The following is a 25769-nucleotide window of genomic DNA, read 5'->3' as shown; positions in this document are numbered from 1 at the left end:
GAAAGACATAAACTGACTCACAATACTCAGAATAAACAATGTTAGGTCGTGTCACTGTTAAATAGTTCAACTTTCCAACTAATCTTCTATATCTCTCAGGATCTGTAAACAATTCTCCTTCCTTACCAAGTTGCAAATTTGGTATCATCAGAGTACTACATGGTTTGACTCCTAGTTTACATGTCCCAAACAACAAATCAAGTACATATTTTCGTTGGGATAGGTAAATACCTTTCTTGCTTCTCATTACTTCAGTACCCAAGAATTACTTCAATTGCCCCAAATCTTTGGTATGAAATTGACCCTGGAGGAAAGTCTTGAGAGAAGATATACCTGATGCATCATTTCCAGTGATAACGACATCATCAACATATACAACAAGCAAAGTAATACCATTGTCAGATTGTTGATAGAATACAGAATGATCGGACATACTTTTCTTCATACCAAAACATTCGAGTGCTTGACTAAATTTACCAAACCATGTGCTAGGACTTTGTTTCAGTCCATACAAATATTTTCAAAGGCAACACACCTTATCGCTCTCCCCTTGAGCAACAAACCTAGGTGGTTGCTCCATATAGACTTCCTCTTGAAGATCACCATGAAGAAACACATTCTTAATGTCGAGTTGATGCAAAGGCCAATTGTGAGTAGCAGCCATGGAAAGAAATAGTCGAATGGAAGTTAATTTAGCAACAGGAGAAATGTATTAGAATAATCAGTCCTATAGATTTGGGCATAACCTTTGGCAACAAGACGAGCTTTCAACTGAACCACTGTTCCATCGGGATTGATCTTTATAGCAAACACCCATTTATACCCAATACCTTCTTTTCGGCCGGACACGAAACCAGATCCCAAGTACCATTATCATCCAAAGTAATCATCTCCTCAATCATTGGACTACACTCAGGATGAGATAAAACTTCATTAATAGAGTTAGGGATAGAGGTGGAATCAAGAGGTGTTATAAATGAATAAGTAGGAAAAGACAATTGGGTATACAAAACAAATGAAGAAATAGGGTAAGCACAAGTGCGTTTACCTTTTCGAAGGGCAATGGGAAGATCATCACTTGGTCTCAGATCAGATTTTGAAGAAGCCAGCGGTGGAGGACATGGGTTTGAAGGTGGCTGTGGAGGACACCTGGAGTAGACTCGAGGAACAAGAGGGCCAAAAGGAAGAAACAAAGAGCAAGGTGGAGGAGAGGATGATGTAGGAGAGGTAATCTCATAGATAAAAAGATCGTCATCCTCCCTTTGACACAGACTCGACGGTGATGGACTAAAGGGCATATCTTTGAAAAATGTAATATCAGAAGATACGAGATACCTATTTAAAGTAGGACAATAACAACGATAACCCTTTTGAACATGCGAATAGCCTAAGAAAATGCATTTCAAAGATTTCAGATCTAATTTGGTCTGATGCGGACGAATATCCTGATCAAAACAAACACAGCCAAAGATTTTAGGGACAATATGAAACAAAGATTTCATAGGAAAAAGAGTACGATGAGGAATTTCTCCATTGAGGACAGAGGAAGACATTCTACTAATCAAGAAACAAGCAGTGGACATTCCATTAGTCCAAAATTGCTTTGGAACATGTATTTGAAAGGATAAGGTGCGAGTTGTTTCAGGTGTCTGTTTTTTCTTTCAGCAACTCTATTTTGAGATGAAGTGTCTGCACAAGAGGATTGATGAATGATGCTATGACCACATAAGTAATATCCAAGTACATGAGAGAAATATTCACCAGTAGTATCAGTTCACAAAGTTTTGATAGAGACATTAAATTGATTTCGAATCTCAGCTTGAAAAATACAAAAAATGAGACAATAACTCAAAACAATTTTTTATTAAATATAACAAGGTCACACGAGAATAATCGTCGACAAAAGTAACAAAGGAAAACCTATTTGTGACACGATTAGACAAGGACTCTAAATATCAGAATGAACTAACTCAAAAAGAGCACTGTCTCATTTATGAACTCTAGGACTAGAACTAAGACGATGAAATTTAGAAAATTGACACGAATCACAATTCAAAGACGACAAGAAATGAAATTCTAGACACAGTTTTTTCAACACGAACAAAGATGGATGACCCAAACGACAATGAACTTCAAACGGGGATATAACACCAGAGCAAGCCACAACTTTCGGTATCTGGTGGTAGAAAATGTATAGTCCCCTCGACTCATGTCCTCTACCAATAATCTTCTTCGTCATACGATCCTGAAACAAGCAATAACACTAGGAAAGAACGATACAAAATAGTTAAGGTCACGAGTAAGCTAGCTAATAGAAATTAAATTAAAAGACAATTGAGGAAAATGTAATATAGAGGTCGAAGAAACTGATTGGGTGAGAGAAATGGTATCGAATCCAAGAACAGAGGATGTTGATCCATCTGCCAAAGTGACAGATGGGGATGAGGCAGGGGACAAAGGCGTAGAAAATAAGTTAGAATTACCTGTCATATAAGCGGTGGCACTAGAGTCTATGACCCATTTAGTAAATGATGTAAGAAGACATTTTGTATTACTAGTTTCGACAATGGTGGCAATAGGATTCGATGAAGAAGATGCCTGCAAGGATTCCTTTAACACTTGAAAGTTAAAAAAATCGTCAGCAGAGATGGTAACAGACTTCTCAGCCATATAATTGGTGGAAGCTACTTGAGCATGTTGAGGTCGTTGAGTCTTATACAACTTTCGATAATCACGTGTCAGATGTCTTGGCTTACGAAAATAGTGACAGACGATCTCCTGAGAATCTGATTTTCGATTATCATAACTAGGCTTCTGAAAATTGTTAGTCACCCCTGAAGTACCTCGGGAGTTATCAACAGACGAATCAGATTGGGAACTCTCAATACGAAGAACACGACTGAAACCCTCTAATGACGGAATTTCAAAATCAGAAAGAATTTTCTTGTTAAGCTTGTTAAACTTTGACATCGGGGCTAAATGGTAATAGTAAAGCAAGTTCGACAGTTGTCTTCTAAGTTTCATAAAGTAACTTGTAACAAATTCTGCTTTCTGTTCAGTTCGAAAGAATTGCATACAGACATCAAACATTCGATGAACGTGTTCTTTTCTAGAGTAAAGAAATTTTTAGAATTCTAAGAGTTCCTTCACAGAATCACAATGATCTACCAAACCAACAACCTCACTTTCAATAGAATTCTTAATTTGAAGATAAAGTCGAGCGTCATCATGAAGCCAAGCCTTTTTCTTATCATCTTTTGGTGGCTCCTCAGTCACATGATCATCCATGTCTGTACTAAGTAAATATAATTGAATTGTCTGACGCCAACCATAGTAATTAGATCCATTTAACTTGTGTTTAGTTATCTTCGATGCTAGGGGAATTACATTAGATACAACTATATGCTTCACTTCATCCATTATGAGCTAACAAATAGTTTGTAGATCTCACAAGCGGACAGAGCATATCAAAATTGAAATCAAAGGTGAACCAAAGAGCAAAACAGCTCCAAATTGAAACAAAACAACAATAAATCCCAAGCACAAAATGGTATTTTTCTTTTTTCAAATAACTCACAATCGAGTAGATTTCAATAGAACCAAATGCACAGAATAATAAAAAAAGATGAACCAAGAACCCAACTAACGGAACGCAGAACAGAGGTCCCACGCGCTCCCACGTGCTGACGCATGACGACGGGGGAAAATCCTTTTGGCGGCACGTGAACCTCACGTGTGGCTATTCTAGGTGACTGACGATGATAGATTGAAGTAGACGGTGGCAACGCTTCTCCTGTGATGGGTGGTGTAGACAAACGACCACTTAAACTTGATGACTCAACTCAAACCCTAACCTTGTGAGAAGCGTAAACCTTAACATAGTTGTCGAACGAATATTCTAAACCCTAGACGACTCTGATACCATGTTCTCAATACTTTTGGAGAGAATAATGATCTTATTATTTTATTAGGCTAAAGATATATATACATAGGCAACTAAGAAACCTTAATCTAGGGGATATAAAATTACAATAAAGGAAAACTATACATGATTGTAATATAAATACATATTATAAGAATCTGGTCCTTGAACTTTCATGGAGATAACAATTTAGTAGTTGAATTTTGATTTATAATGATTTAGTTTATATAGTACTTTTAAGGGGTCTTTTTAAATAAAAAAATATTTAAAAATATTTACAGTTTATAGCAAAAAGTTCCAAAAGTACAAAGTGTAAATATTTTTGGATTTTTTCTATTTATAAAAATTTCTCATTTTATAATAAATTTAGTTTTTGTACTTTAGTATGGAACATTTTAGTGTCCGGTACTTTTAAGTTTATAACAATTTAATCTTTATTGTAAAAAATTCCATCAAAGTTAAATATCGATTTTTATTATTTAATGATGTAGGTTTTGTAGTTTATGAACTAATTGATTCCTAATCAGTTTATTGAGTCCCTAATCAGTTTATTGATCCACATAGGCTAGAAATTCCATTAAATCTTATTTCACAATAAGGATTAGGGACGAAATTGTTACAAAATTGGAAGTATGAGACTAAATCGTAGGGACGAAATTGTTACAAAATTAGAAGTATGAGACTAAATCGTTACAAATCAAATTTCAAGTACTAAAAAATTGTTGCTTCCATGAAAGTTTTTAGACGTCAAGTGATTTTTAATTTTAACTCAATCTGTTATCACCAGAAAACTGTCTAGTGCCTGCCAGAGTTATTAAACAGTCTATGCCCCTCCTTTTCTGTTAATTATCAAATCTCTCAATTAAAGATCCAAATCCCCAAACTGTAGAAGGGTTCTCTTCATTTCATTTGAATGAAACAACTGTTCGTTTTGTAAATCATTTTATTTAAAGTGACCTAGTATTTGCTAAGAGTGTCACCATTTAAACTCAAATTTTTTGTTGGGAATGTTATGGTGCAGGTAATGCTTAAAGAAAGTGCTTCACCAGTAGACATGCTGAAGGCAGTGTTTCATGTCAATTATTTGCACTGGTTAGAGAGAAACGCTGGAATAACAGCAAGAAGCGCTTCTAATGACTGCAAACCAGGAGGAAGGCTGCAAATGTCTTTGGAGTATGTGGAGAGGGAATTCAACCATGTGAAATATGATGGGGAATTGGCTGGTTGGTTGACTGATGGCCTAATTGCAAGACCCCTAACTAATAGGATTTGTGAATGTCATGTAGCCACCTAGGGACGAGTTACGATACTACAAAGCTAGCTAGGACATTTCCAATAACACTGGATTTTGAGAGATTGGTATAAAATTCATCTCACTTCACAACATTGAAACAACCAAATAGGATGCATGTGACAATATAGTTGACAGTCCAGAAATTCAACAGATCCATGATGTCGTGGATGTACATGTGTTCTACTTTTAAACAAATCAGACGTTTTTTGCATAGGAATTTCAGTATACAAATTCACCAAGTCCATGATCTAAATTAGTATCAAGAATACGATGAAGGGCTCATTTGTTTCATAGATTTTGTCTCGAGTTTCAAACGTGTATTAATATTGTTTGTTTTCTAGATTTTCATTTGTTTTTAATTTAGAATCAAAGATGAAAAAAATGCGATATTCTGACTATATTGCTGAAATATTGCCAAAATTGTGCGATATTCTGACTATATTGCCGACACCACCAACACCACCCCCCCCCCCCCCCCCCCAATTTACTATGATGTGTTTAAATTGTTATGTGTAATTGTCCTATATTCTAATCGTATATTTCTTAGATTAGAGTTTTTTGCTTGTCTATATATAATATATATCTCTATTCTAAATAAGATAAGAGAGCTCTCCAGGGTTTTAGGTTTTCTGATGGCTATGTTTTCACAAAGTTAGGATTTGTGTTTGGGTCATTGAGTTTGAGTGACCATTTGTTAACATTGCGCAACCCTAGAAGAGTGTCGTTGCCCGCTCCATTATGTATTTTTCATCCGTCGAAAAATATCGCACGTGAGGTTCATGTGTTAGTGTCGTTTGTCTCTTGTTGAGTTTTATGTTTTAGAATTTGGGGTTTGTAAACAATAAATGAATTTTATTTTATAGTAAAGTTGTTATTGATATTTATTCAGGAAAGATGATATTGAATATGTGAATTGCATTTAAGAATCTTAAATTCAATAAGCTAAGAACCTTTGACTATAACATGAATACACTTGAACTATATGTAGAGGTATAAAGTGGATCAAGTTTGAGTAATAGCCAAAACGGTCTATAGTATAGGGATAAGGTTGGGTACCTTATCTAGGAGATATTATGGATGCGGCCTACTTTGTATTTGATACAAACGATGTGATCCTAAATCGTTCATGTGAAGATATGCGAGTGGAGGCGTCTTATGCAATCAGTTTGCATAAGATTAGACTGCGAAATAGTCACTTTTACTTTTTAACGTCGTTTACTGTTAGGACTGACTATTTCAATACGATTATCTAGATAAACCAATCTTAATTTGAGCTAATTATGAATTCCTATTTATTTGAGATTTTTCTTCAATCTGTATGGGTGAGAGTGGTTCGAATTTGCTGACTCAATAAGCTCATCATTTGAGGGATAAGTGATGCTTGGAAAAGGGGAGGAAAATAGATATGCATCAATGTTATGCATTGATCTCCATGCGTCGATGGTCATGCGTTGGACTAGAAAATATACAATATGTGTTTAAGCATGTATGCGATGACCATGCGTTCCTGTCACAAGTTTTCTTGCTTTCTCGCCAAGTATAATGAGAACGTAAGTTTCTAATTTTCTCGGGGTGATTCAAGGTTGAACACATAGATTTGTAACTTAATAATGTTTGTGAAATAATGCGTTTGAGGCGATGAATAAAAATAAAAACACAAAAGTTAAAGGATTATGTGCTACTCCTACTCCTAACTAAATAGATTGAGCAATGGAAGTTTAACTATGAGAATTGGTAGAGATGCAACAGTTGTTAACGCATAAAAATATTCATTATATTAGGTCGCCTGAGTAATCCTAGCTCGCCACATTAATGCATCGCACACCTCTCGGTGGCTGCCTATATCTCTATAATGCATGGTTGTGTTGAGCATAAGATCGTGTCTATCTTTAGTAACAATGTGTACTTTGCTTTAGTGTGTTCCATTACGCACTCTCTCAGGCAGTTAGTTGTGGCTAATCAACTCATAGACAAGCATTGTGACGACTTATAGACAAGCGTTGCTACCGCCTCACACTAAGCGAAGAAGATTAACTCACTATACTCCCGCAACGCACACCTCTCGATGGGTTGCTACATGTGTCCTATCTCTAGGCTGCACGATTGAGTATTTACCTTTGATAACTAAACGATGATAAAGGAGAAGAAGGTGAAAAAGATGAAGCTGAAGGAACTAATAATGCATTGATTACAAAATGTATTAATGTCTTAAGCCAAAGTGTAATACAATACAGAGATAAGAAGAGAGGTGGAAGACTAGATGCAAGCAATCTCTTGCTTTTCATCGGAAATGCGTCAAGGCTGCTGGTGGCGCCATGGATGGATGGTGGAGAAGTCTCTCTCGAGCTCTATCTCCGACATAGCTCTGGTCGTCACTCGGAAGGGTCTTTGGAGGTGGAGAATCCTCAAAGAGTGTCTACTCACGCTCTCATCTGTGATCACAAGGATCCACCTCAAGGTAGAAGCTCGGATACCTTGAATTTGGGCTCTAAGGCTTTATTTATGGAGCTCAAACGCTAACAACATTGGTAGTCCCACTCTGAATCCCTGCCACCTCTAACGCGGTAGGTGAAATGTTAACATCATCTTATCTTTTTTATACTCCCAAGGTATGTGTTCATGCTTGTTTCTCCTGAAGTATCAACCCATTCCACTCACTTTACGATCGTCTTTCTATCATGGTTATCACTCTGTAGCTGCAGCATTCCATGCGTCGAACTGGTCTTCATGAAGATCCAAGCACACGATCAACTTTGCGATGGTCTGGGATCAACGCATGCGATCAATTCCTGCGATAGCTACAAAAATGGACATTTTGACGCAGAATAATGCATAATATAGGGTTAGCAGAAATTTTCAGTATTGATCGACGCAAGCTCACTTTCCACATAAATTCTTAGTATTATCAACGCATATTTTGCTTGTTAGCCCTCATAATTCTAAGTAAAATACTATAATAACTTGTATTTCTACCAGCTATCACACCCCCAAACTTAGAATCATGCTTGTCCTCAAGCATGTCTTATACTTAGGAAATTCAAAATTTATCTTCTAGCTTTCCCTTTACGTTGACCAGCTTTTCAAAATATAAATCACTTGCACCTCTAACCTTGGCAGCAGCACTCCCCTCAGAATTAACTACTTCTTCTAAGAGATCTTTTCCAAGTTTAATTCTGGCAAGCCTCTGCTTAAAATCTTTTTACTCATTTCAAGTAACTTTGCTTTTAGCTTTTTACAATGTGTTCGTATAATAAGATTCAAAGCTCTGCGATATATTATTGAATTGGGGCGTTGAACTTGGTTACGCTCTTCATTTTAGCTTGCCCCCACAGGTGTCATGTGGGCATCCAACTTCGGTTGCTTGCCATATTCAACTCAACTCTTGTCTTAATTTAGGCTTGCGCCAGATAGAGAAGTTATTCTTATGCGTTGATCTTGGCCACTTACTTTCGTTTTGGCTTACCTGCACAGGTGTCATGCGAAGTATCCAACTACGGGTAAGTACCTTTCACAACTTTAACTCTTATCAACTTGGGTTTCCCTTTTTGTGCTGATAGTGGAGTTTTTTTTTTTTTTTTTTTTGAAGTCATCGCAATGTGATGGATGCATTTGCCCCGACCACTACCACCCCCAAATTTAGAAAGTGGCAGGGTCCTTGCCAAAAAGCTTAAAACAAACTCGTCAAGAATGCGGTAAAAGATGTTTAAGCAGAGGTTTACACATAATAAAACATAGACTGTTAAACCTTGAAGAAGTTGTTAAAGTGGGGTGAGCCTTGCGACGTTTAGTTAGTGGCTGGAGTGAATTATAAGTATTATCATGGGTGCTAATCTTTCAACGCAAAGGGAGAGAAGTGGACAAAAGAGAATTTCAGAATGATAATGCATAAAAGATAACAAGAAAAGAACCTACGAGCAGAATAACAATTCCGTCGATACTTTAGAATCCATGTGGAGGACATAGCCATGCGTCGAATGATGGAGAGGACTCTTCCATTGAAACCACGTACCAAGAGGAATTATTATCACACCCACAAGGAGCGAATGCACACATCCAAGAAAGTAGCTGCAAATCCAAGATGACAATAATCAAATAAATAAACTAAAGTTAACTAGGAAAGCAAAGTAAAGATAGAGTAGAAGACGTCCATGGAGAAATTGGAGTGAAGCTACCACAAGGAGTCTTCCACGCAGGAGATTGATCTCAACTGCTTAAGTCATGAGACTCATTGTCCCGACCATTGGAGCTTCCAGCATTTGTTGGTCGCATGTTGGTTGACATGGTCCTAAGACTGCTTCCCGCTCGTGCGACAGATAGCCTTTCTATCGCGGGGTCAATATTGACTTTCGGCACATCGCCTTCACCCAAATATTGTTTGCAACTTGGTCGCACAAGCTACAATATGCCCAAGACTAAAAGGGTGCCTACGAAAACACAAAACTTAACAAACTATTAGCTGCCAAGTCCCTGGCAATGGTGCCAAAAACTTGATGCGTTAGTTTATCATGCGATGATATGTGGATGCAATGATCATACAAGTTTTCCTAACAAAGCCCAAGTATAAGCCTTCTTAAGGTCCTGGTAAGTCCAGGGTCAAACACAAAGATTACTAAATAGATATGCGACGAACTCTCTGATTTTATTGCGGTGGTGATAAAGAAGTAGATGGTGATTTAATTTAGATTTTCTAATGCGATGGAATTAAACGCGGAGCGATAAGAGGGTGGTGTTGTAACAAGTATGCGATGAACGGGTTGAGAAGAGATTTAGCCAACATTTCTTAAGATTTTGTACAAGTCATGCGATCATGCTATACACAAATATTAAGCACTTCATTTCTCAATGCATAATGCCACATTTCCTATTTCTAGGATGCATGCGATGTGTATGGGATGTAGCAGATAGAACTTATTTCTATGTCTCTGCCCTTGCTTATGCGATCTAATCCGACTCTCTCAAGCCTAGATTCTATCTTTAGACTACTCTCTCAAGTACTCCAAATGGTGAATGACGTATACGTAAGACAAAATGAACACATAAAGTGCATAGTTTAAGTCATGCTAGCTAAGTACTTCTCAACCCATACACAAATTTAGTTACTCATGCATGGTGTGGAGAGACTCAACATGAATCGAAATGAAGTTTCCATTTTTGCAAATAAGGTCTTGAGTACAAAACAATAAATGGAGTGAGAAATATCAAGCCAGGTAAGCAATGTCTTGCTTCCCGTGGCTTTTTACACGGTTCTTATCACTTGAACTCTATTCTGATTTATAGAATCTTGCTTTCATAAATGTTGGGTGTCTCTCTTTCGTACTGTTTTCCAGTAATCTTTCGACCTCTCCGAAAATTAATTTCTTTTCAAGGATTCCCTTCCCTCAGTTTCGCCTCGCCTTCTTGCTCTCTATATATTTTGGTTTGGTAGCATTGGGTATTTATAGATTTCAAGGTGAAGCAACTCTTCTCACTAATGATTGCAAAGATGGGCAACATTAATTTCCATACTCTGTTGTGCCGTCTGAAAGTCACCGGTAGTTCAATGTATTTACAACGATATGGTCTTTAACGGTTGTCAACTATATTTCGGAATTGGCCGTTATCAGCTTTATGTCCACTCATGATCTGAGGTACTTCTTGCGATTGCAAACTCAAGTGTGCCATCGCATTGTATCCTTGGATCGCAATTTCATATGCGTCATCGCATTGTTCCTGCACAGAAATAGGCAAATTAACTGCTTTTATGTAATGAGCATTAGTGATCGCAATTTGTTTTAGTTTGGCGCATTCAATCATAATATTGCCTATTTTACCATCGCTTTCTCCCATTATTTTAATAATTTGAGTTTTAATAACTTGTATTTCTACCAGTTATCAAATATTTAGAATGAGCATGTGGGTAGATTAAATTGATAACTTAATCGTTAATACTTGTATGTTCATTCATCTACGCTATGTATGTTTTAGGTGTCCGTAATTGCATCCAAAGCATGCTTAATTTGAGTAGCAATAGATTTTAGTTATGTTATGGTTCAATTGCTAGGATCCTAGGATCAACCAGTAGCAAAAGTTAACAAAACCTAAGGAATGAAAATACGTTAGGTTAGATTTGACCATTCCAACTTAATGTCCTAATCAATCTAAGAGCTTAATACGATTAACCAAGTAAATAGGCTTGCACAACACTTCTTAGTTAATTTTAGGAATCTACATCACGTTGGTTTTCCTTATGGAGTTTGTCCAGATTTCCATATACTAGATTGGGCTTGAGAAGTAGATAATCCACGAATACTTACATGATTAATCAATGAATTGGTCCATAGATAGTTTTACAATCTCTTAATCGACGAAGGTATCTCGTGTTCGCTCTCTTTCTTTCTCAATCTATCTTACTTTTTGCACTTTAATTTCATGCATTTAGTTTTCTTGTAAAACCAAACCAAACCAAGACCCTCCGTATTTCCTACTTTCCAAAGACCTATTTAGCTTAGAGAGATTCTATCTTAGGCTCCCTATGGTTCGACCTTGAACTTGCCACTTGTGCTACTTAATAGTATATGTTTATAGATCTCTCTCTCAAACAGAATAAAAAACCATAGATCAATTGAATGGTGATCAAGTATTCAATTGGAAAACCACAAACATGATAAAAAGTAATTACAATTCAATCAATTAAATTAATATAGAATCATCCACAAATGTTGAAATCGATCAAACCCTAGAACAACGGATAATTTAGCCATTTATGTTCAAAATTAAATCCCTAAACATGTTACTCATAAACATAAGGGAATAGATAAGAGTGAAAAAAGAGTTATTCGTTGATCTCGATCCATCGTCATCATTGTATCAATATCTACTTCTCGACTCAACTTCAAGTAACCCCATGATTAGGCTCTGAAAATCTCTCTAAGGCGCAACCTTTTGGCCTTTCTGAAAAGCCCTTTCCAATCTTAAGTTGAACTCCCCTTCAAATGATGGCAAAACAAACTTAAAATTTGCAGAAATCGACATAGCGTTGTGGTGCTATAGGTGGCCACTGTAGCGTAGCATAAAAAAACACGCCTGGAAAAGTCGGAATGCTGCGGTGGTACTCTATTTTTGGACCTTTTGAGTTTAGGCGCCAACAATGCACTGTAACCTTACTTTACACTTTTTGACCTCTTTCATCATTTTCTTTTCCCTAGGTCAAAGTATGACTTTCCTCAGGGGTATTTGTGTCTTTTTACATCATATTTGACTCATTTCGATCCAAGTGCTAATTTCCTACATAATATGGGTGAAAGGACAAATCAACAAACAAAAAGAAACATCATTTAAGCCGACTGAAACTGCTCGTCAATTAGGGTTGAAAACTGATTAGTTTGGCGGTTCAAGTTGGAAAAATGTAAAATCGAATTTTTTCATTCGAGTTCGGGATAGGCGGAAAAAACAGATTGAACAACCAAACTGTCTAATACAATATATATTATGTGTTGATTACTTTACTAAAAGTATGTGTTGGCCAAGTTGGGGAGTAAGGTCCTCAGAATCTTTAAGTTTATGAGTTCATACTAGGAGAACACATAATTTTAATTTATTTTCGAAAAACTAATGTGTTGATTCCTCTTCCCCATGTACACACGTCATTTTGTAAATTGAGAACCGAGTCGAGCAACTGTATGTTTGGGCGGTTCAGGCGGCTCAACTTCTTATCGAGTTTGGTTCAATCATGGTTCTCTTTGTTTCCCTAACCAATTGATCATTTCAGTCTAATTTCTTAAAAAATCGAACCGCGTACAACCCTACTAAAAAAAACTACAAATAAAGAATCAAAGAACTCATTTATACCATAATATGTAGCTTAAGAAAGCACCTTTCAAATGCTTTGTAGTTTGCTAAATTTCATCGTCTTAGTTCTACTTTTAGATTCAATAACGAGCTAGTCCATTTGAATTAGTTTATTCTAATATTTGGGTCCTTATTCAGTCGTCCTCAAACAAGTTTTTGCTATTTTGTTACTTTTGTTGATGATTATTCTTGTCTAACTTGGTTATATTTAATGAAATATCGCTATGAGTTAATGTCTCATTTTTTTGGGTTTTTCATGCTAAAATTCTAGCTCAGTTTAGTGCCTCTATCATACCCTTACGCACTAATAGTGCTAGTGAATATGTCTCTCATATACTTGGATATTACTTGTGTGAACATGGCATCATTCACCAATCTTCTTATGCAGACACGTCATCCCAAAATGGAGTTGTTGAAAAAAAGATCATACACTTACTTAAAACTGCAAGAGCATTATCCTTTCAAATGCATGCTCAAAAGCTTTTTTAGGTACTATTATTTCACTCTGTGCTTCTTGACTAGAATGTTTTGCTTCTTGACTAATAGAATGTCTTTCTTTCTCTATTCTTATTGGTGAGATTCCTTATTGTGTTCTCTTTTCTATGAACTCTTTGTTTTCTATTGTCCCAAATATATTTGGTTGTGTTTGTTTTTCTCTGGATGTTTTTCCTCATCGAAGTTAGATCCAAAATCATTGAAATGCACATTCTCAGGCTTTTTGTGTGTTTAAAAGAGTTGTTGTTGTTGTTGTCCTACTCTTAACAAGTATCTTGTCTCTTTATGTTATGTTTTTCAACGATGTACTCTTTAGTCCATCACGGTCGAGTCACTATCAGGGGGGATGGAAATCTTTTTATCTATGAGATTGCCTTTCCCATATCATGTCCTACTCTGTCTTCTTCTGCGTCTCTTCCTTTTTGTCTACCCATTACTCAAGTCTACTCTAGGAACCTTCCACAACAACTTTCAGACACATATTCTACACCAATGGCTTATTCAACATCTGACCTATGATTGGGTGATGATCGTCCCATTGCCCTTTGGAAAGGTAAATACATTTGTACTTATCCTATTTATTCAGTTGTTTCACATAACCAGTTGTCTTCGCCCTACTCTTTTATTACATTCCTTGAGTCCATCTCCATTCCTAACTTTGTTCATGAAGCTTTATCTCATCCTGATTGCCATAATGCAACGATTGAGGAGATAACTGCTTTATATGATTATGGTACTTGGGATTTAGTCTCGCGTCCTACAGGATAGAAAGCAATTTTGTGTAAATGGGTGTTTTCTATAAAAGTTAATCCTAACAAAACAATGGCTCGGTTGAAAGCTTGTCTTGTTGCCAAAGGTTATGTCCAGATTTATAGGACTGATTATTCTGATATGTTTTCTCCTATTTCCAAATTAACTTCCATCCAACTATTTCTTTCCATAGCTACTACTCACAATTGGCTTTTGCATCAACTTGACATAAAGAATGCTTTTCTACATGGTGACCTTTAGGAGGGAGTTTATATGGAGCAACCATCTGGGTTTATTACTAAAAAAAAGAGTGATAAGGTATGTTGCCTTAGAAAGTCTTTGTATGGACTGAAATTAAGTCCATGTGCATGGGTTGGTAAGTTTAGTCAAGCACTTAAACGTTTCAACATGAAGAAAAGTTTTTCTGATCATCTTGTTTTCTATCGACGATCTGGCAAAAGTATTACTTTGCATGTTGTGTATATTAATGATATCTTTATCACTGTAAATGATGTACTAGGTATATCTTTTCTCAAGACTTTTCTTTTGTTTGGACAATTGAAGTATTTTTTGGGTATTGAATTAATGAGAAGCAAGAATGGTATTTATTTTTCATAACAGAAATATATACTTAATTTGTTATCTGAGTCGGAAAAACTAGAAATCAACCCATGTGGCACTCTGCTGATACCAAATTTGCAACTAGTTATAGAAGGAGAATTATGTAAAGACCTTGAGAGATATAGAATATTAGTTGGGATGTTGAACTATTTAATAGTCGCACAACCAAGCATCGCTTATTTTGTGAGTACTATGAGTCAATTTATGTCTTCTTCTACAGTGGATCATTGGGTTATAGTAGAACAAATTCTATGTTATCTAAAAGCTCCACTTAGACGTGTGGGATCCTATATAAAGATCATATTCATACAACGGTTGAATGTCATTTAGATATTGATTGGGTTAGATCTTAGGAAGATAGGAGATCAACCTCTGGATAATGTATGTTTGTAAGAGGAAACTTTATGTCATGGAAGAGCAAGAAATGCAAAAAATGGAATGTAGTTTCATGTTCAAATGCTAAGTCAGAATGTAAAGCCATGACATAATCTATTTGTGAAATAGTGTGGATACATCAACGTTTATCTGAGATGGACTTCGGTGTTACCGTGCCAGCTAAATTATAGTGTGATAATCAAGGTACACTTTTTATTGCATTGAACCAAGTGTTTCATGCACAAACTAAATATACTGAAGTAGATTGTCATTCTATTCATAAGAAAATACAAGAAGGTTTGGCGTCTCCAGAATATGTAAAGACTGGAGAATAATTGGGAGATATCCTTATGTTAGCTTGGGATTTATTGTCGCCTATAAATCCTTACTAAGCAAATAATATTTATAGTTCACCGAACCACTACTTATACTATTAGGTAGCACAAGTGGCAAGTATGGGGTCGAACCGCAGGGAGCCTAAGAATTGAATCTCTCATAAGCTAAATTTAACTATGAAAAGCAATAAAAGCAAGGGGTTTTGTTGTTTGGTTGATAGGAAAACTAAATGCATAAACTAAAATGTAGAAAAGTAAGATAGATTGAAAAAGAGAGATTGAGCACAAGAGTACCTTCGTCATTTTAGACATAGTCGGATTTTCTATGAATCTAATAATTGATTAATATAAAAATATTCTCGAATTAACTATTTCTCAAGCATAATCGAATATAGGGAAAGCCCATACAAACTCCATTGGAAAATCAACATGTCGTCAATTCCTAAATTAACTAAATGTTGTCACATCAGCCGTTTCATTTAGTTTATCAAATTACGTTCTTGGATCGATTAGAACATTAAGCAAGAATGACCAATTCCAACCTAATGCATTTACAATCTTTAAGTTTTCTTATTAATTAGGTGATCCTAATATTGGGTTTTATACCCTAAAACTCGTAGATAGTAAATGTTATTAGTTGACCGTCATCAATAAAAAGTTATGGATGTTAAATCCATAAATGTTATTGTTTGTATTGTTGTCTATTTTATCTTAATAACCCTAAATCTAATAAAATAACGTCCAAGGTTGTCTTATAAGTCTTGAGTTGTATGTGGAGACATACATGGATCAATGTTCAAGATATAGACCTAGACCTTTTAGGCTGGATACCTTATCCTGGTAACACTATAGATATGACCCACTTGGTATTTGATACAAACGTAATGATCTAACACGTTCGTGTAGATGACACGTGAATGAGGGTATCCTATGTAATGAGTTCGCATAAGATTGAACCGAGAAATATGAACTGATAGCACCAAAAATGTGCTATTTTCCTCTGCTTAATTCTCGATCGTTACTACGTTTAATGTGTTTATTTGATTATTTTGTAGGTATTGAGCATTTTGAAGGTGGAATCGGTCGTTACGAGCTATTTGGGGTGAATTTGGAGCAATTAGGAGCTAATTTTAGCAACCGAACTTCAAAGGGATGTGAATGGATGGAAACACCCCTAGACGGAGTGTTACAATGCTCAGAGAGCTTTGGACGATGCTATAAGGCAGTAACTACCCATATTGGATGAAACAGGCCAGCGTTGCAACGCTGCATCCAACGTTGCAACGTTGTGAATATGATGACGGACGCGTGCGCTAGGCAGTGTTGCGACGCTGCAACTAACCCCTATATATAGCAGTCTTCGTTTTAGATCAAGGGAGGACACCCACCATCGACTCTCAGCCGATTTTCCCTTTCTTTTCCCTCATCCACTTGAATTTTGGGGCGTTTCTTTAGTAGCTAATCAAGTAATGTCGGATTGTAACTTCTCATCCCCCATAGGAAGGTAAGATTTTGGTTTCTTAGTTTAGAGATTCAAAACAACTCGATGTAATTTTTGAGATTTCAATTTAATGATTTATTCGAACTTGTTTATGGGTTTTGATCTAAATCTATATGTATGAATTGCATGATTTTGATTGTTGATTGACGCCCAATAATCTTATCATGTAGTTTTAACGCTTTTGAGATTACCTTGTAATATCTTACACGTATTTATAGGATAATCTCATTGGAAACAATAGGTTAGTTAGGCAAAAAGGATTGTTCCTAGCAACCTAGAGAAAAACTGCATTGATTGCTTAATTAGATGTTGGAAATTAACATTCATCTTAGCATAATCCCTAGATCTTAATACAATTCGTTAATTTGTATGGAGTGGATTCACTTTCTGTGCATTTTGACTAATTAGATAATTAGAACCATTAGCTTGGGAAACCGATCAATTGGGCTAAGCATAAACAAGGAATTTAAGTCATAAATTGGGTTGATGATCTAAATTACATTGGGCAAATCCATTCCTCTAAACTAAGACATCTCGGTTAAGTATGCTTCTATCTTTACTTTTGCATTTTTATTTTCATGCAATTTCAATTATCCAACCATACCAATTCCCCCTCATTTATCACTTTAACTAAAAACAAACTTGATGAACAAATCTTCCGTGCTTCCCTGAAGTTTGACCCGGACTTGCCGCTTGTACTACCAGTTAGTATGAGTAGTTTGTTCGGTGATTTATAAATATTATTTGTATAACAAGGGTTTAGGAGCGACACCAAAAACCTGTTATCAGTAACCACTAGATGTAACACCGTTGACTAGTCATGTTTCTATTTCAATAGGATGACCTAGGCGACTTAGTCTTAATCCTGAGTATATTATGAACTCTTGTTCACTAGAGATTGTCCTTTGATTTGCATAGGTGAGGGTGACCAGTTCACCGACTCAATATGCTTACCATTTTGGGGACAAGACCGAGCGGGGAGTTGGGAACATAATAATACAAGAATGAACTCACTCCTTCCCGCCTAAAGGGTAAGTAAACGAGTGTTCCCTTAAGTGGTGTCTCTAGAACTTGAACAAAGGGCCCTGCCCTCTCATTGGCCTGAGAGGAGTTTTTATTTATTGGTTGAAGCATAAATAGGTTGTTCGTTAGAGGAGCACTGGTACTTAAGAAGTCAGAGGTAACCCAAGGGTAAAACAAAAATTTAACCTAGTTGGAGTTACGAACATTCGAGAAGGACTAACTTGTTGATATTAGTCTATATTTGTGGACATAAAAATATATTTGCAGTGAGAAGAGTGCAGTTATGGGTCTTTAGTGGAGTGTACTCACAGTTAACGAATATTAATTAATTTGGTTAATGAGTTTACCCAATTAATCTCATATCGTTGAAGCTTCTGATCTACAGGTCCATCATGTCCCCTCATTACCTCACCAGAGGATACTTAAGAGAGATAATTTTAATTTTTTAAATTAATTTGAGGAAACTATATATTAATGTGGTTAATATGTAATTAATTATAGATATGATCTATAATTAAATTGGAAAGTAATATTTGAATAAGATTCAAATTAATTAATTCAAGTGAATTAGATTTGCAAATAACTAATTAATAGCGAGGTTTTGCACATATACATGGGATGTATATGATAATTAAATATATACGTTAAATTGGGTTTAATGTATAAATAGTTATTTAATTATTGTGCAAATTAATATTAAATAAGTGCTATTTAATTGGAGTAGTTAATTAAATAACTGTTATTTAATTAATTATAGAAAAGAAAAATATTAGGAAAAGGGCTTTGTCCTTCTCTATATAAAGACCTCCTTATAGCCCTTTAGGAAGACACTGAAACATACATAACACAATATATAACACCATAATGTTATTGTGCATAATTTTCTCGAAGCCATAAAGACCCATAACTAGAGGTATAGTCCATCATTACGAGCATCTTAGAGGTAATCCATAATTGCACTCTTCTCATGGTAGTGTTTAAGATATCACCCATAACTAGAGGTATAGTCCATCATTACGAGCATCTTAGTGTTCAATCCATAAAAATATAATTGCTTTGTCCACGAATATACCTAGAGAAAATCCTTTTCTCCCTTCACTCTCTCAATAGTTGGATATCACCTATCTCTCTATTGGAATCCCAAAGAATAACGAGGTTACTTTCATAGTAGATTTCGAGATTGTTCAAGAAATTGTCCATGATCAAGATCTTTGGAGATTCGTTCGTTGAAACTAGAAGAGGATTATTCGTGGCACTTGAGAATCTACAAAGATAAGCATCGTTCTAATCCTTTCCCTAATGCATGCTAATTTATATGTTTATATATTCTATTTTTTATAATGATTTTGTTTAATGTAAAATCAATTTTTGAGATGCAAGGCATTCTAACAAAATACTTCCGTTGCAGGATTTGTGATAGCACCGAAAATATTCTATTTTCCTCTTCTTAATTCTAGGTCGTTACTATGTTTAATGTGTTTATTTAGTGATTTTACATGTATTGAGCATCTTAGAGGTATAGTCCATCATTACGAGCTATTTGGGGTTAATTTGAAGCAATTATGAGCTAATTTGAGCAACTGAGCTTTAAAAGAAAGTGAATGGATAAAAATGCCCCTAGATGGAGCGTTGCAACACCCAAACAAGCGTTGCGAGTCAGGCAGTAGCTAGTCGTTGTTGGAGCGCAGAGTAGCGCCGCAATGCTGCAGGTAGCGTAACGATGCTCCGAATTATGATGACGGATGCGTGTACGCGAGGCTTGCAACATTGCAACGTCGCGACGCCGTGACGACTGCTATATATTTCTGTCTTCGATTTAGGGCAGAAGGACTGACCTTCAATCGGCTTCTAAGTCGATTTTCTCCCTTTCTCATCTCTCCACTTGTATTTTTCTCCCTTTTTCTCCCCATCTCATGTAACTAATGGAACGATGCCAGGATTTGTCTTCTTCATCTCCATGGGAAGGTAAATTTTAGCTATTTTCTAGTTTAGGGGATTTTGGAACAATGTAGTTTTGTTTGAATGTAATCTTTTCATTCTTGTCTATAGGTTTCAATCTGAATTTTGTGTTTATAAATTGCATGATTTAATTGTTGATTGACAACCAATGATTTTGTTGTATGATTCTAATGCTTAGAGATTGACTTGTAATATGTGACATGAAATTATAGGTTAATCCCATTAGAAGCAATAGGTAGTTAGGCTTGCGATTCATTAGGCTTGAGATATGTTGCCTAAAAAGAATAGTATTGCTCTTATCAGCCTAGAGAGAAACCACATTGAATGTTTGATTAGACGTTGGAAGTCGAACACTCATCCTAGCGTTATCCCTAGAACTTAATGTGATTCGTTAATTTGTATGGAGCGAATTTGTTTTCTATGCATGTTGATTAATTAGGTAATTAGGACCATTGATTGGGATTCCAATCAATTGTGCTAGGCATAGTCAAGAAACTAAAATTGCATTTAAGTAACTCGATGAACAAAAATTGTCTTAGCTAATTCCAATTTGCCTAAGCTAGGTCGTTTCCTTTAATTGCATTTCTATCTTTTATTTTCTCGTATTTTATTTTCATGCACTTTAAATTATCAATCCACACCCCCTCCCCCTCCATTTATCTCTTTAACTAAAAACGCACTTCGATGAATTAATCTTTTGCACTTCCCTAAGGTTCGATCTCAGACTTGCCACTTGTACTATCAGTTAGTATAAGTAGTTTGTTCGGTGATTTATAAATATTATTTGTGTAGCAAGGGTTTACGTGCGATAGTAAACTCGATCCTACCAAATTGATCCCTTCAATTGGCATCAGAGACAATTCCTTGCATCTTCGTTCTTCATATTTCTCGAAAAAAAATCATTTAGAGGTGGGTTTTTATATTCTGCATTATGAATATTTGAATGTTAATGTGCAAAATTGGATGTTTTCGATTATAGCACTAGATTACTTTTTAATTTGATTAAATTGTAAGGGCCCGTTGTATTTTTTTGGGCTATTTAATTCTTACTTCGAGTCTATAAGTCCGTGTCGATCGATAAAATGATGGTTGCTGAAAAAATCGAGAAGAAACGGAAGTGTTCGGGGCGAGTTCAGAGCAGAAATCGTGCAAAATAGGAGTATTCTGCCAATCAGCGTCGCGACGCTGCTATCACAGTGTTGCAACGCTGAAAGGTAGAAGCATTGAGTTGCGGTTGCAGCGTTGCAACACTCCAAGTATTCGACGGAACTAGGCGCCGCACGTGAGACCTTCAACGGCAACTTCAATTTAACCTAGTTTGTTGTTGTATTTTTTTAATTTATATATTAATTAATTAAATTAATATAATAGTTATATTAATTTAATCAATTCATTTTGCCTTAGGATGCCTAAATCAGTCCAATTTTTGTTGTTTAATTTAATTATGCATTAGATGTATGTTTTAAACTATTCATTGAATTCATATTACATATTGTATGTCATATAGATTAAAAAATACCCACCTTAGGATAAGCATGTACATGCATCATAATTAAATATAAATGGTTATATTTTATAGATGCATGATTGAATTAGCATGCTCATGCATCATAATATAAGTGTTATGTTAGTGATGTATGATTAACCTAAACATGTCCATGCATCATACTATATATTAAAATTGTTCTAATAATAGTGGAATGATGTATATGAATGCTTGAAGTTTTTATAGATTTAATAATCCATTAATTTATAAAGAGTTATAGTATTAATGAAATAGATTAAGATCTATAATCAAGTTTGCATGCAAATATAGGTCCATTTTTTTTTAATTGTTTAAAATTGATTTATATTATTTTTAATGGAATTAGAAATAGGTTAATATTTTTAATTTTTTTAATAGGATTAAAATGAATTTCAATAAAAGATTATATTTATAAAATAATTACCCATAAAGGACCTTTGTCTAAAGAAAGTTCTATCTAGGAGCGGGTATTTAAGCTAACAGAACACCTCCACCTGGGAACAGACTTGAAGGTGAATTGGGCAAATATTTTATACGCATGCAATAAATGATTGATTTTATTTAAAGAGTTTAAAAAATGAAATCAAGTATTGTTAAATTATTCAATATAAATGTTATATTGAGCAAATTTAAATGACTTAGATAAATTCATTAGTCGGGTTTTAACTAAGTATAATAAAATCCTAATAAAAATATTTGAATACTTTAGTGGGAAGATATTGGTATATATGATATATCAAATTTCAGCTCTCATGTCCCCAAAAGTTCACATTGTGAGATCCATGTTTGGCTTCGTGTCGCCTTGGGCACGGCCTCCCTTCGGAATTGCTTGCATGGGTCAATAACAAGGTGAATGGAGGAAAACGTCACAGTAAGTGGGAAAGGGACATGTGTCAACTATCCTACGGTCTCCTCCATTAGGTTGCACTATGAGATTCCTATCGTCCGCCTGGGTGTCATCCTAGAGCAACCATCCCTTTAGAGGGCCTGATCATCAAGGTCGAAACAACGCAAACTCTAACAATGGATAGGGTTTCTTAGGTTAATCTTCAATAGTTGTCTTTTACTTCGGTAGCCTGTTGAAGCGTACCTCTGGGATCCGAAAATGGGAGGGTCACACTTACGGGATGAATGAAGTTAGTTAATGAATCATTGACTGACCGAAACAATGGTAGCTAAGAACTATAGAAATAAGAGTTATTCTAGTATTAGTGATTGGCTGAGATTGTCTCAATTTAGGGGAGAAGTAGCTGATCACCCTTCGATGGTTGTTGCTCTAAACCTCTAAAGTATCATTGCAAAAACTGAAATCAATAGTTTAATTAGGATTCTATGATTACATGTATTTTTATAAATTGATTGGATAATTAAGTAATGAGTTATGACAAAGATAACTAATAAGGTCAATTTGATTGTTATGTTTCAACATGTCTTCTACAATTATATCTTTGCTTAAAAAGGAGAAATTAACTGGTGAAAATAATGCGACATGGAAATCTAAACTAAACACGATTATGGTTGTTGATGATTTGTGGTTTGTCTTGACAGAGGAATGTCCTTCAGTCCCCGCTCAAAATACATCCCAAGTGTTAAAGGATGCTTATGGCCGTTGGACGAAGGCCAATGACAAGGTCTGAGTCTACATCTTGGCAAGTCTGTCTGACGTTCTTACCAAGAAGCATGAGACCATGATGACTGCACGTCAGATCATGGAGTCCCTCCAGGAGATGTTTGGACAACCGTCTGCTTAGATCCGATATGAGGCCTTCAAGTACATTTACAATGTGCGCATGAAAGAGAGAAAATAAGTGAGAGAATATGTTCTCGAAAAAATTCCATAAGGGTTCATCCTTTGAAACTAAGTCTGTTCCTTCAACTTCTGGTACTAAAAGGATCCAGGAAAAGAAAGAAGGGAAGGGGAAGGCTCTCGTTGTTGGCAAAGGCAAGAGCAAAGCCAAGGCTGATAAGGGAAAATGCTTCTATTATAATGTGGATGGTCACTAGAAACGAAATTTCCCCAAGTGCTTTACTGAGAAGAAGAAGGAGAAGTAAGGTAAATATGATTTACTGGTCCTGGAAACCTATTTAGTGGAAAATGACCATGATGCGTGATTCAGGAGGCACTAATCATGTTTGTTCTTCTCTACAGGGAATTAGTTCTTTCTAGCAGCTAGAAGAGGGTGAAATGACACTCAAGGTTAGAATGGGAGACGCCATTTTAGCTCGTGTAATGGGAGCTGCTAAGTTATATTTTGGAAATAGATTTTTGTTTTTAGAAAACTTATACATTGTTCCCAAGATGAGGAGAAACCTTGTTTCTATTTCTTGTTTAATTGAACAATCATACTCTGTTTCTTTGAATTCAAATGGAGCGTTCATTATGAAAAAAAATTGTGACTATTTGTTCAGCTAAACTAGAAGACAACTTATTTATGTTAAGACCAACTGAATCAAAAGCACTTTTAAATCATGAGATGTTTAAAACTGTTAATACTCAAACTAAAAGGCGAAGAATTTCTCAAAGTAACAATGATACGTACCGAATTTCTCAAAGTAACAATGATATGTACCTTTGGCATTTAAGATTAGGCCACATAAATCTTGATAGGATCGGGAGATTGGTAAAGAATGGACTTCTAAGCAAGTTAGAAGATGATTCATTACCTCCATGTGAATCCTTTCTCGAAGGAAAAATGATTAAAAGACCTTTTAGCAAAAAAGGTTACAGAGTCAAAAAGCCCTTAGAGCTCATACATTCGGATCTTTATGGTCCGATGAATGTAAAGGCTAAAGGAGGATATGAATACTTCATCTCTTTTATAGATGATTATTCAAGGTATGGTTACTTATACCTAATGGAACATAATTTCGAAGCCTTTGAAAAGTTCAAAGAGTATAAAGCTGAAGTTGAAAACCTATTAGGTAAAACAAGTAAAAAAAAAAAAAAACTTCGATTTGATCCGGGTGGAGAGTACATGGGTATAGAATTTTAGGACTATTTGGTAGAACTTGGAATATAATCTCAACTCTCAGCACCTGGTACACCTTAGCAGAATGGTGTATCAAAAAGGAGAAATAGATACTTATTAGATACGGTTTGTTCTATGATGGGCTATGTTCAATTAGCTAACTCGTTTTTGGGGTATGTAGTAGAGACTACAATTCACATATTGAATAATGTTCCCTCGAAAAGTGTTTCTAAAACACCTTTTAAGTTATGGAGGGGGCATAAACCGTGTTTATGTTACTTCAGAATTTGGGATTGTCCAACACATGTGTTAGTGATAAATCTTAAGAAGTTAGAATCTAGTTCAAGATTATGCCAATTTGTTGGTTACCCTAAGGAGATTAAAGGTGGTCTGTTCTATGATCTTTAAGAAAATAAAGTGTTTGTATCATTAAACGCTACTTTTTTAGAGGAAAACCACATGAGAGATCATAAACCACATAGCAAAGTAGTATTAAGTGAAGCTACTAAAGAATCAACAAGGGTTGTTGATGAAGTTGGTCCTTCATCAAGAGTTATTGAAGGAGCCAACTTTTCAGGTCAGTCTCGTCCTTCTCAATCATTGATAAGTGCCTCGATGCAGTTGGAGGGTTATGATACAACCTGACTGTTACTTGGGTTTAACTGAAGCTCAGGTATTCATATCAGATGATAGTGTTGAGAATCCATTGTCCTATAAACAGGCAATGAATGACGTAGATAACGACCAATGGGTAAAGCCATGGACCTTGAAATGGAGTTCATGTGCTCCAATTCAATATGGGAGCTTGTAGATTTACCTGAAGAGGTCAAACCCATAAGATGTAAATGGATCTACAAAAGAAAGAGAAATGTAGCTGGAAAGGTACAAACCTTCAAAACTCGACTTGTAGATACTCAAAGGGGAGGGGGTTGACTATGAGGAAACTTTTTCCCCTATTGCTATGCTTAAGTCTATAAGAATTCTCTTGTCCATAGCTACATATTATGACTATGAGGTATGTCAAATGGATGTCAAGACTGTTTTTTTTAATGATAATTTTGAGGAGAATATTTTTATGTATCAGTCCGAGAGGTTCATAGCCCAAGGTCAGGAGCAAAAGTTTGCAATCTGAATCGATCCATTTATGGGTTGAAACAGGCATCCAGATCTTGG

The 25769-nt window shown here is 35.7% G+C and overlaps 1 protein-coding gene across 1 annotated transcript in view; it reads left to right on the top strand.

Moving 5' to 3' along the window:
* Positions 1–5655, top strand: part of RUS1 (root UVB sensitive-like protein (Protein of unknown function, DUF647)) — a 54760-nt gene extending 49105 nt beyond the window's left edge. The window contains exon 7 of the mRNA XM_039025467.2: positions 4944–5655. Coding sequence (XP_038881395.1) covers positions 4944–5216 — 273 coding nt within the window. The 3' untranslated portion in view covers positions 5217–5655. The remainder of the gene's footprint in view (positions 1–4943) is intronic.
* Positions 5656–25769: the final 20114 nt, after the last annotated feature.

Source organism: Benincasa hispida, chromosome 1, assembly GCF_027475165.1.
Source record: "Benincasa hispida cultivar pf3 chromosome 1, pf3_genome.v1.1, whole genome shotgun sequence".
Lineage (NCBI taxonomy): Eukaryota > Viridiplantae > Streptophyta > Magnoliopsida > Cucurbitales > Cucurbitaceae > Benincasa > Benincasa hispida.
The sequence above is the reverse complement of the archived record's forward strand: the minus strand, read 5'-3'. Positions and strand labels throughout refer to the sequence as shown.